The 12,953-nt window shown below is 43.5% G+C and overlaps 1 protein-coding gene and 1 long non-coding RNA gene across 3 annotated transcripts in view; one reads left to right on the top strand and one right to left on the bottom strand.

The window, feature by feature from the left end:
- The window catches only part of TMEM87A (transmembrane protein 87A), a 117,629-nt gene that overhangs the window by 17,233 nt on the left and 87,443 nt on the right, over nucleotides 1–12,953 (top strand). For both annotated transcript variants that reach the window (XM_068253449.1, XM_068253448.1), the window contains exon 4: nucleotides 9,624–9,737. In XM_068253449.1, the coding sequence (XP_068109550.1) occupies nucleotides 9,624–9,737 (114 nt within the window). The remainder of the gene's footprint in view (nucleotides 1–9,623; nucleotides 9,738–12,953) is intronic.
- On the bottom strand, nucleotides 6,910–8,520 carry LOC137531728 (uncharacterized). The gene is made up of 2 exons (XR_011023722.1): nucleotides 8,457–8,520; nucleotides 6,910–7,004 (listed from the first exon to the last, which is right to left on the bottom strand). It is a non-coding gene; the product is annotated as an uncharacterized lncRNA (long non-coding RNA).

Raw genomic sequence — 12,953 nt, 5'->3', positions numbered from 1 at the left:
TACTATTCCCTCGGCCCACATAACCTTCCTGCCCACTCCCTCTTTCCTAGGGGACACTGCCCCCTCTCTCTCCTCCAGTCATGCTCAGCCACTGGGTGGAAGTGTCCACATTCTAGAAACCTTGGAGCCAATGCTTGTGCATGGTCACTAGGAATTGCACAGGGAGAAGACGGAAGCCATGAATGCCTCCTGGAAATGTGTGTGGCTGGAGGCAGCAGGGAGTGACAGGGAGGATTGCAGTTGTGTTCTCTACATACATTTACATACATTGCTTGTATGTTGAAATGCTGCATGACATTGGCCTTGGCAACAGATGTTTTTATTAGACACAAAAGTATATTAATAAGATGGAACTGCTGGATCTATTTGTCATTGTATTTCTGAATCGGACGTGGCACCCATGCCAATGCAAAGCCGCATCAGGCGCATCGCTATAGCCGTAGCATGCACAACTATAGAAATTGTGGATGTGTTCTACAAAACTTCTGCGTGCCTGCCAGAATCGTACAGTCATGCGATTCGAATGGCAAGCAATGTATGTTGAAATGCTACATGACACTGGCCTTGGCAACAGATGTTTTTAATAAACACAAAAGTATATTAGTAAGTTTGCTGCTGGCACTATTTGTCAGTGTATAGTGGTGCTATAATACCATTTAGGTAGTCACAGTAACTTTGCTTGGAGTATTAGTTTCATTACTGGTAGTAGTAGCAGCTTTATACTCAGTACATAGAGGGAATGTGTTGTGATCACTAGTGGTGCTTGTATGTATAACTCATGGAGAAACATGGGATCAGTTTTATCAGTCATCCCTCCTTCCCTCTTCATTTAAACAGGACAAGCTGCTTAGCTATAACCAAGCAACATATCTGTATAGTGCTGATTGTCCACTGTGTCACCCTCAGGATTGAGTATGGTCCTTACTAGCAGCGCTGATTGGAGATGTGTGAACACCATAAAGTGTACCAGAGATGGTACACTAGGCTTAATTTATACTTGCCCGGGGCTTCCTCCAGCCCCATTAGCAACACTGAGTCCCTTGCCGCCCTCCTCGGTCCCTCCTTTCTGGCAGTTTGACTGCCGATAATTAGGGCAGTCGCCTCCCAGTTGTGGTCTTCTGTGCATGCACAACGCAGCCATTGTGCCCCCCACCGCGTTTCGTCCCCTGGAGCATTCAGAACCCTCCAGTGGATGGGAGTGCGACAGGGTTAATGCGTGGCCGAGTCCCGCATACCCAGATTACTGGGAGTCATAGCGGCTTAACGGAGGGGCTGAGTACAGTGAGGGACATAGGGGTTAGAGGAAGACCCGGGTAAGTACAAATTAGCGCCAGTGAACCATCTCTGGTTCACTTTAAAGAAAACCTGAACTGAAAATTACGTCAAAATAAGCATACATTGTTACCTGTTATGATCTCTGGCTTTCCTGACCTCTCTCCTGCTTGCTGATTCGGTACCTCCGCCTATCTGATAACCTGTTGCCGACATTGCCTGTACCCGGATACCGAATCAGTCTTCCATCTCTGTACTTTATCTGTCCATGTGTTGCTGACCTGGCTTGTCTGACCTTTCTGGCTGTCACCTAATCTTTAGGTGATCAGCCTTACTGTACTTTCTGTGACACTTGCTCTCAGGTGTACATTAGCTGCAAGCACAGGCTTATGGTCACCTGCTCCTCAGCAGATCATCTTGCAGCACAGTCAGTGGTCCCTACCCTTCAGGGGTCCACTGGCTGCAGTACAGTCTGATTTCCTGCTCCTCAGGGAATCCTTGGCTGCAATCCAATCATTATCTCTCATTACACCAGGTATCACTCTTGCAGCCCAGTCAGTGGTCTCTGATCCTCAGGTGTCCACTGGCTGCAGTACTATCTGATTCCAAGCTCCACAGGGAATCCTCGGCTGCAGTTCGATCATAATCACTCATTCCACCAGTTATCACTCTTGCAGCCCAGTCAGTGGTCCCTGCTCCTCAGGTGTCCACTGGCTGCAGCACAATCTGAATTCCCTGCTCCTCAGGGAATTCTTGGCTGCAGTACAGTCTGTATTTCCGTCTCCTCAGGAGATCTTCTTGCGGCACAGTCAGTGGTCCCTGCTCTCTCAGGGGTCCACTGGCTGCAGGGCAGTCTGATTCCCTGCTCCTCAGGGAATCCTTGGCTGCAGTAGTGTCTGTATCTCCCGCTTCTCAGGAGATAACTTCTCTGAATATTGTTACACCAAACCCTATACCACATTGGGTGTCCTGTGTCTAGCTATACTAGTATTATTGGTGATTCTGCAGATCACCACATAATCAGGTATAGCGTCTGTATTATTGGTGATACTGCAGATCACCAATAATCAGAAAATCTGTGTTGCTGACACCAATCATTACACTTATTTGTTCTATTTAAAAAAAGTCATTTTTTATTAAAAGATAAATTACAATAAAATTAATTTTAAAAAAACTAAACCTGGCAGCAGCAATCCGATTCCACCAACAGAAAGCTCTGTTGGTGGCAAGAAAAGGAGGACAGGCTCATTTGTGTGCTAAGATGTATGGCCGTCCAGCAAACTGTTAAAGCTGTACTGTGCTGAATTGTAAAAAATGGCCGGGTCACTTGGGGAGTGTAAGCCTGTTGGCCTTAAGTAGTTAAAGAGGAGCTGTCAGCTATACTATCTCAGAAAAACCACACACATATATACCGTATATACTTGCAAGCAAGCCGACCCGCATGTAAGCCGACCCCCCCCCCCCCCCCCCCCCCCCCACACACACACACTTTTACCTGAAAAAACAGGAAAAAATGATTGACCCCCATATAAGCCGATGTATGAAATGCTGGCCACGTGATTCCCCCCCAAGTGTGTCCCAGTATAGCTAGTATAGTGCCCAGTATGTGTAGGTAGTCCCCCAGTATAGCTAGTATAGTGTCCCAGTATAGCTAGTATAGTGCCCAGTATAGGTAGGTAGCGACCCAGTATAGCTAGTATAGTGCCCAGTATAGCTAGTAAAGTGCCCAGTATGGGTAGGTAGTCCCCCAGTATAGCTAGTATAGTGTCCCAGTATAGCTAGTATAGTGTCCCAGTATAGCTAGCATAGTGCCCCAGTACGGCTAGCATAGTGCCCCAGTATGGCTAGCATAGTGCCCCAGTATGGCTAGCATAGTGCCCCAGTATGGCTAGCATAGTGCCTCAGTATGGCTAGCATAGTGCCCCAGTATAGCTAGCATAGTGTCAACAACAATAACCGCGCTCCAACTGAGCATAGGATCCCGGAGATTTAACTCCCACAGATGTCACCAATTAGCAATACTCATGGGAAAGATGAAAACTGGAAGACAAGATAAAACAGGAGCGCTCTATGGTGCATTAACGTTTAATTTCTGTTAAAAAAGGATAAAAATTGCACTTACAATACAATACAATAACATTTCTATAGCGCTTTTCTCCCATAGGACTCAAAGTGCTTAGGCTCTCTCAGATTCATTAATTAGTAGGATGAAGTATTCACACAACAAAAGTTATATTTCTGCAAATGCCAAACTGAACAGGTGGGTTTTCAGTCTGGATTTAAACACGTCCAGGGATGGAGCTGTCCTGATCTGTTGAGGTAAGGAGTTCCAAAACGTAGGGGCAGCATGACAGAAGGCTCTGGGACCAAAAGTTTCCAAGTGGACTCTGGGTATGACTAGATTATTAGAACCTGTTGATCTGAGAACGCGGGGATTGCTACGCAGCTGCAACATATCTTTCATGTATCCAGGGCCTAAATTATTCAGGGATTTAAATGTCAGTAGGCCGATCTTGAATAGGACCCTCCATTCTATAGGTAGCCAGTGAAGGGAGTGCAGGACTGGCATTATGTGGCAGTGACGGGGTTGGTTGGTTAGCAGTCTGGCAGCAGTATTCTGTATCAGCTGTAGTCGGTACAAGACCTTTTTTGGAAGGCCAGTGTAGAGAGCATTGCAGTAGTCCAGTCGGGATGTGATGAAGGCGTGGACTAAGGTTGGCAGATCTTCTGGGGGTATGAGGTGCTTGATTTTTGCAATGTTCTTCAGGTGAAAATAGGATGATTTCACCACAGCAGAGATTTGAGTTCTGAAGTTTAAATCCCAATCAATTAGAACTCCCAGGCTACGCACATGATCAGAGCTGCGCAGATCCGTGCCTCCTATTCCCAGTGGTGAAGACTGCAAGTTAAGTTGTTTTGTTATCATGCTCTGCCCTCCTATCAGAAGGACTTCAGTTTTGTCTGCATTTAGTTTCAGCCAGTTGTCATTCATCCATTGCTGTAGTTCACGTAAGCAGGCGTTTATAGTTAGAGTTGGGTCTGTCACACCAGGCTTGAAGGAAAGATATAGTTGAGTGTCGTCTGCATAGCAGTGGTATGTCAGGCCATGTTTTTGGATTAGTTTTCCCAGCGGTAACATGTAAATCGTGAAAAGCAGGGGAGAGAGGATTGAGCCCTGGGGCACCCCATACCTAAGTGATACAGGGGTGGACAGGAAGGGCCCCATAGACACTTTGTGGGTTCTGCCACTCAAGAAGGATTGGAACCACTGAAGAACTATGCCATCAATGCCGCAGTATTCCTGTAGTCTGTTTATCAAGATGTCATGGTCAACTGTATCAAAGGCTGCAGAAAGGTCTAGCAGTATGAGGATGGAGCACTCTCCTCTGTCTCTTGCCATGAGCAGGTGGTTGCATATTTGGATGAGGGCCGTTTCAGTGCTGTGGTGTTTCCTGAAGCCAGACTGGAATGGGTCATAACTGTTGTTTTGTAGGATTTTGGCTTCTAGCTGGAGGTAAACAGCTTTTTCAATTAGCTTGCCCAGAAAGGGAAGGTTAGAGACAGGTCTGTAGCTGGTCATTGCATCTGGGTCCAGGGAGGGTTTTTTGAGGAGAGGCCTGATGATTGCTTCCTTCAGTAAAGCAGGAAATATCCCTGATTTTAAGGAACAGTTAACAATTTTTAGGAATACCGGTATGAACAGGTCGGGGCAGTTCAACATGAACTGTGTTGGGCCAGGATCTAGGTCACAGGTAGTTAGGCGGACGTGAAGGATGAAGGCGTAGGCACGCCGAAACGCGTAATGATGCTACAGGCACTGAACTAAGAGGTCCCGACGATCCCAACCCACCCCCAAGTTTGATATCCATCTCGACATCCCTGCTACTGGCCACAGCGATTGGGATTCGGAGGAAGGAGAGGGAGAAAGGGAATCCTCATAGCCCGGATCTTGGGCGACATGCTTTTATAGCATTTACATCTTGTAAGTGCAATTTTTAGCCTTTTTTAACAGAAATAAAACGTTAATGCACCATAGAGCGCTCCTGTTTTATCTTGTCTTCTAGCTAGCATAGTGCCCCAGTATGGCTAGTATAGTGCCCAGTATAGCTAGCATAGTGCCCCAGTATAGCTAGCATAGTGCCCAGTATTGCTAGGTGGGTGGGTAGGTAGGTAGTTAGTGCGGCTCCCCCCGCGGCCGCCGCTGCTATTACCTTAGGCAGCGCCGTTTCCTCTATCCCCGTCCTGCTCCGGTAACTAATTCACAGCAGCGCGCCCCTCGGCGGCTGCTGTGTGATGACGGAGGAAACCATAGAGGGCGGCTTCCTGTAGCGGCGATATGTATCGCCGTTACTATGGGAACTGCTCTCTATGGTTTCCTCCGTCATCACACAGCAGCCGCCGAGGGGCACGCTGCTGTGAATTAGTTATCGGAGCAGGACGGGGATAGAGGAAGCGGCGCCGCCTAAGGTAATAGCGGCCGTGGGGGGAGCGGGGAGGGGCACTACCTACCTACCCACCCACCCTGGAAAATAACTCGCAAGCAAGCCGACACCCCCCCCCCCCCCAACTTTTGGGCCACTTTTGGGGGGTGAAAAATTTGGCTTGCTTGCGAATATATATGGTAAGTAGATAAATACTTGCTCCACTTACATAAGATATCTATTGCACTGTCCACATTTTGATTTTAGAGTTTTTTCTATAGTAAAAAACGAGAAAATACTTAGGATTTTCCATTTTGACCATGTCTATCTTGAAGCCAATCCTGATGTCCTTTCCTCCCTTACTCTAATATATTGGTAGGTGAGCAGAGGCGCCAGAAGGATAAAAGTACATAACCTTTTTTAAAAAAATTGCTGGAAGTGGTGGACTTGCCTCTGTTAAAGCAGACACCAAGGACTGTAAATATATAGATATACACATTTATTGAAAATACCCCCACTAATATTCAATTTAGGCATAGAAGTGTTAATACGCATGATCCATTCTGACAGGGAGATATCTGGGTGGCATATAGGTAACTATGAAAGTAAACTACTAGCATACGCGGACGACCTTCTTTTGACATTAACCAATCCCCTGACCTCTTTCGAAGCAGCAAATAAAATAACTGAATTTTCCAAATACTCGAACTATAAAGTAAACAATTCTAAAACTACAGTATTAAACATAAAAAGTCCCGCCGAAATATTGAGTACCCTACAATTAAGGTATGGCATTCATTATACCAATTCTCATATTAAATATCTCGGTATCAACTTATGTAGTGATTTCAATGATCTATTCAAACATAATTATACACCAGTGCAAAAAGATTGTGAGAAGATACTGAGTAAAATGAAAAATGCCCAATTTAATACAATTGGGAAAATCAACTTTATAAAAATGAAAATTCTTCCTAAAATAATATTTACAGTACAAAATTTGCCAATAAACATCCAGAGGAATTGGTATAATGTCTGGAACAATATATTTCATATAGAGAACACCAAACCGCAGAATTTCATATAAGATAATAAGCAGGCATAAGAAATTGGGAGGAATGGGGGCACCAAATATTAAACGATATGCCCAATGTTTCCAATTGCAAAGAATCTTAGATCTCAGGATATGCGACCCGAAGAGATTCTGGACAACATATGAAAGAAGTCTGTTTAATTACGATATGTTGGATTCATGGCACCCCCACACGGTAGCAAAACTCCTCCCTTCTATCAGCCATCCATTATTAGCACCTGCAATTAAAACCCACATGGAAGTTATAAGATCTATGTCAAAGAGCAATAAAATATCATTACTAACCACTCTACGCAATAACCCAGATTTTCAACCTGGCTTAACTTCAGGGTGGTTCAAGGAAAGTGGGCTCCCTCGAGATGTTAGAATCCTAGACTTGGTTGGCCACAGAGATCCCACATTGAGGGAGATCTATAACATGGTCAGAATGGATAATGGGCTGTGGAGCTTCCAGGTCAGGAGCTACCTTTCCAAACATAAGGATAATATAAGTAAAACCATAAATATTTATGAAAAGTGTTTTCTTCATTCGAGGGTGGGGAAGGGAATGACTGCAAATTTATATTTTTTTCTTGACAGTTGTCAAACTGATCCTCTACCTAAGTTCTGTAGAAGCTGGGAACAAGACCTAAATCATATCCAAAACTTGGATTGGGGAGCAGTATTCCAGGAAATTTGGACCCCCAGCTATACCTCATTTCAACTTGTTAATTATAAACTCATGACGAGATGGTACTTCACACCCTCTAAGATGGCTAAATTTAAAGGCGGAAATGGGAACTGTTGGAGATGTCTTACCGCGTTTGGTTCATATATGCATATGTGGTGGTCGTGCCCGGTTATACAGAACTTTTGGAGAGAGATAGGAGATTTCATTAAACTTCCTTCCCCTTTTCATCCCAGTACCGCTCTGTTGAGTTGCATGGAACCTGACAGCTTAAGACATGCAAATAAACTAGTAATCCCTGCAGCAATTGTAGCCAGGAAACTTATAGCAAAATCCTGGAAGAACCCCGAAGCTCCCAGTATGGAAGAGTGGATATGGATGATGTCAGATTTTTTGCAAGGTGGCAAGGGCAGTGTAGAAGATGCTGGCACCAACAAACAAATGGAGGAATGGAAAATTGCATGGGAAAAAATAAGTAACATATAATATGTAGTTAAGTATTCGAAGTGGAGGGGATGAGGAGAAAAGAACCAAATAACCACTATATTACCAACTGAAATTGTAAGGATAAATGGATGGATGAATGTGCAGATGCATGGATATATGTTGAAGTATAGAAGGCACTTATATGAATGTGTATGAAAGGTGAAATAAGAGTAATTGCTTTGCTTCTCAGCTTAGATATGTGACCTGTTTGTGCATGAGGCCTGTCCCCTCCATTGGCTCGGTCCGGCCCTGATGGCTCATGCATGGAGGGCATGCCCATAAAATAAGTGGGTGGTCGGAAAGGGATATTAACCACTTAATGTTAAGATGGGTAGGTGGAGTTTTTTTTGTTTTTGCTGGTGTTTGTGTTTTTTTTGTTTTTTCTTACTTTCTTTTTTCTCTTTCTTACTATAATTAGTTTGACCTGAGCCACTGGTGGAATATTTGATATATTGTAGTGATGATGGAGTGAGGGAGGGGGGGAGGAGAGGAAAGAAAATCAAACTATGATGCAGACCTGAGACCCACGTATGATGGCTTCACAGCTGTCACATGGTCATATCTGGGTCACATACCGGCTGAGTTTGAGAAAAAAAAAAAAAAAAAAACCCCAAAGATGCAACACGTTTCGCGGGCACAGCTCACTTCTTCAGGCAATAAGCAGGGGATAAACAACAGCAATTCAGTTATAGCAAGCAGAGCGCCTCTGTGTGCTTGCTATAACTAAATTGCTGCTGTTTATTGCCTGAAGAAGTTGGCTGTGCCCGCGAAATGCGTTGCATCTTTAGGGTATTTTCAATAAATGTGTATATCTATATATTTACAGTCCTTGGTGTCTGCTTTAACGGAGGCGAGTCCACCACTTCCTCCCAGCAATTTAAAAAAAAAAAATGTATACTGTACTTTATATCCTTCTGGCACCTCTGCTCACCTACCAATATATTTCAGGTGGAGGGGTGATCTACCCCCTTTCTTCCTATCTACAGAGAGCGACTTCTTAATCCTGAGTGAGGACAGGTCTAATCTCCTCACCTGCCTAATGAGTAGTTACCTAGGTGGTAACCCGTGTTTGTCAGTATTACCATCTCACTGTTTCATTGATCCAATCAATTTTGACATACTACAACATATTGGGCTCTCGATTTCTCTTCAACTTTCCTCCCTTACTCTCTGTGTATCATTGCCGCCCTCCTCCTAGTCTTCAGACACTCCCACCCAGCTCTTCAGTAGAAAGTGCATTGTCTCAGCATGAGAAATATTGGCCAATCAGAGAAGAACAGAGGTGTGGGAGGGAAAGAGGCTTCAGCCATTCAGGCTGCATTAGTTATGTCTGAGGGGAAAGTAAAGAAGAAAAAAAAAGAAAACCCAGCATGTCCTGCAACTTCCTTTGTGCGGCAGATGTACCAAATAAAAGCCAGGGAAACTGGGGAATTATGTTTTACGAAGAAGAAAACTAAGAGTGATTTTTTTTTTTTTTTTTTTTTTTTTTTTTAACTTTTGGATTGCCTGGTTAGCATCCTCATTACTTGTTTACCTGATAAAAAATAAAGAATTGATTTTTTTTTTTATTTTATGCCTGACTGTTACACTTTAAATCACAAGGATTATACTGATGGATATCTTTGAATTGAAAAACAAACACCTACTTTTTTGGAAATCCCAATTGTTTCTCTTTTATATGCAGGATGATCGTTTACGGAATTATCTCGAAAACCCTGACAAAGTCATAACAACTGGTTGGACAGGTTCATTCGTCAATAATTCAGTATCGTACTGTGAAGACTCCACTAAGCCTCAGGTAAAGCTTTTAAGAAATTATAATACCGTCAAACTTTAACCGTACAGAAAGTGAAGTCTCTAATGATAGAAAATGTGTTCTCTGCATTCACTAGCAATAAATGCTTAGTGCTACTAAAGAAACCCCACCTCTCTCTGCACTGTGTTATGCATTGTTGTACACGGACATTCTATCCTATTTTTTGTGATTTATGTTTTAAAAAACAAAGATTAAGCAAAATTGTTATGAAATTAAATTACAATTAAAAAAAAAATACATTAAAATTCTGTTGCATCAGTAGTACACACGTTGTTTTGTAATTTGATGTGATTAAAAATGTTATTTCCATTTTAGTTTGCAGCTTCTGTTCAAATCTTATAGAACCTGCATGCTCAGAAATCTGTACTTTGAAATGTATTGTGTGAAATACAGACTGCCCAGTAAATATCTCAGGAACTTCCCTCCTTTTGCATTTGAAATTGGCTGCACATATCTGACTGCATTGCAGGTCTAGTGGAGTTACAACTGTACTAATCAGGAAACCGACACACCTAAAACTAAAAAAATAAAAATAAAAATTTAGGGCTGGTTCAGACTGCCATCTGAAGCAGCTACTGCGGTGTCTTGCTTTGGCGGCGCTTTACCTCACATTTTAACCCAGGGGGAGGGTGGGGGCATGGAAGTGCCAAGCATAGCCAATCGTGATGGAATGAAACAAGATCGATCGCTAAATGTGTGAAGGATGGGAAAAGCCGGTACCGATGTGTAAAAAATGCTGTCCATGCATTTGAATATTTCCAATCGATTCACTGCGCTTCCAATACCCTATAAAATCAGAATAAAACGCACATAGTGCAAAGTATTGTCTAAAAACACTATAGCTTGCACCCCGTGCTTGCACTCCTGGGGGTAGTGCCACCACCGAATGAGGGAACCAGCGTCACTCTCCCCTCGTGAATGCACTTACCAGAAGCGCATCTTGAATATCAGCATATCACAATCATCCGGAAGTCAGCTAAGAAGGACCCGATTGTAAAAGATGACATCCAACTTTATTGAACACTTTCAGCAGGTTTGACAGCAGGTACCTACGCTCCGCACCATGGATAGACTGGAGCCGCACGCCACCAAACCGTCCTTCCTACTCGCGATCACGTGACGTCAGCGCGTACACCCTTGACTCCGCCCTACGCGCCCAGTGCGTGACTCATTCAGGGGCTAAGGATCGCAACCCGACGTCTGCATTAAAAATATTCCGGCCGCGCCTCCTCCGCCCAGGGTTCCGCCCGCAATACCACCCTCTTCTGTTGCTAGGCTACCTCCCGGCGTGCTGACCATTATATCCACGGCTCGGATTACATAAATTAAAATACAACCTCAGCATTAATAAATATAAAAAAGCTTTCAATTGTTATAACATACTCCTAAGCAATATCACCATAATGCACAGTGTCTATAAACAGCGCTTTGCATGACTCAAGTAAATTACACCATATAATACCACACCATATAGTTATGTGCTCATATATTACTACGGTCTCCTAAATACCCTTTCATTACTTAATAAATATATACTTCGATAAAGTGCTATTTAAATTCATCTTTACTAACCTATAAAATACATGTGATTATCTCATCATCACTACCCTCATTACCCCTCAACTTCCACCCTATACAGTGACTGGGTCACATTCCTACTAGACCCATATCATTCTCTCTCTATATATCCATAAGCCCATTACTATCATTGATGATATCCAATTACGTGATACATTATCTACATAAACCTCACTCTCCCTTAGGGGGGAAATACCCCTTACATACTCAACCGTGTAAAACACAAATTACAAAAATAGTGAAAAATTACCATAAACTGTAAAATAAAGTGTCAGTGCAAATATTGTGCAACCTCAGCAATCTTATACATGTGTGATATATTAGATACCATCCTTTCTTATACGCAATACCCCATAGCTCTTCATCATGCATTAGCATGGAAGTGCCAAGCATAGCCAATCGTGATGGAATGAAACAAGATCGATCGCTAAATGTGTGAAGGATGGGAAAAGCCGGTACCGATGTGTAAAAAATGCTGTCCATGCATTTGAATAGACAGTGCTTGAATGATCACTGCTATTTACTACAGCACCAATAATTCACTTTGAAACAAGTGCACAAGCGTGTGGCGGCAGCTTTCAATGCTGGACAAGAATTTCACATCCTGGATTGCAGAGGAAGACTAATTCGGATGTGAAATTCACGTGCTGAAATCTTTTTTTTTTTTTTTAAAGATTCTTTATTTTGTATACATTTTTCAGAAGAGTAACAAAGAATAACAGCTGTTTACAGAATCTTTAGAGTGTGATACAGACATCTTATGTAAATGCATAAACATAGCAAAATGTATACGGCCGACCAGTACCGTGGGAAGACGTCTGTACCTGCAAGAGAGCAAAATATTAAGGGAAATCTAACGGCGTCCCAGTGCCACCTAGGCTATGCATTTCTCCATGGTTGTGCCATGGAGAGTTTTTAGTAACATGCTAGTTAAGTGTGGCAAGTTGTTATATTATGCATGTAAAGGCTTAAGTCAATTTGTTAATGGCCAGACTGGAGGTCTAGTCAATGGTGATGAGAGAAAAGGGGAGGGGGACCCAGGGCCCAAAGGGATCATTTCCCCAGGTCACAACCCTATGCAGTTATTATAGCACAGTCCAGTGGCATATGTATCATCTTTCGACCATGGTAGGCCCGGGACACCGTCAGCACCCTTGATTCCTCATATGATAGCCTATACCCAAAGAGGGTATAAGGAGTGGAGAGAAGAAATAAAGTTAGAGAGGGAGAGAGAGAAGAAAAGAGAGAGAGAGCAAGAGTAGAAATCCAGAGAGCAGTGTTCACCAGGGGGGAGGGTGGGCGCGGGGGCTATCAATGCATGAAGGGGACAGCCGTCCCCTCCATGGTGCAATTTGTAATGTTTGGGCAACACTCTCATCAGGGGGAGGGAGAATCCTTTCATGGCTCAGGTGGGGGGGTCTAGGCCATTAAATGTTTGAACTCGTCAGATTCCTCATACTCATGCCAGGGTGCCCAAGTACGACTGAATTGCTCATCGCGTTTGTGCATTGTTTGTGTGAGGTTTTCCATGAGCTTGATGTGTTGGATCTCTCTGATCCACTCGGTCACTGGAGGAGTCTGCGTTGACTTCCAATGTCGGGCGTTAATCAATCTTGCGGC

The sequence above is a fragment of the Hyperolius riggenbachi genome, chromosome 9 (genome assembly GCF_040937935.1).
Source record: "Hyperolius riggenbachi isolate aHypRig1 chromosome 9, aHypRig1.pri, whole genome shotgun sequence".
Taxonomy (NCBI): Eukaryota; Metazoa; Chordata; class Amphibia; order Anura; family Hyperoliidae; genus Hyperolius; species Hyperolius riggenbachi.
Note: the sequence above shows the minus strand (reverse complement) of the source record. Positions and strands in the feature narration are given on the sequence as shown.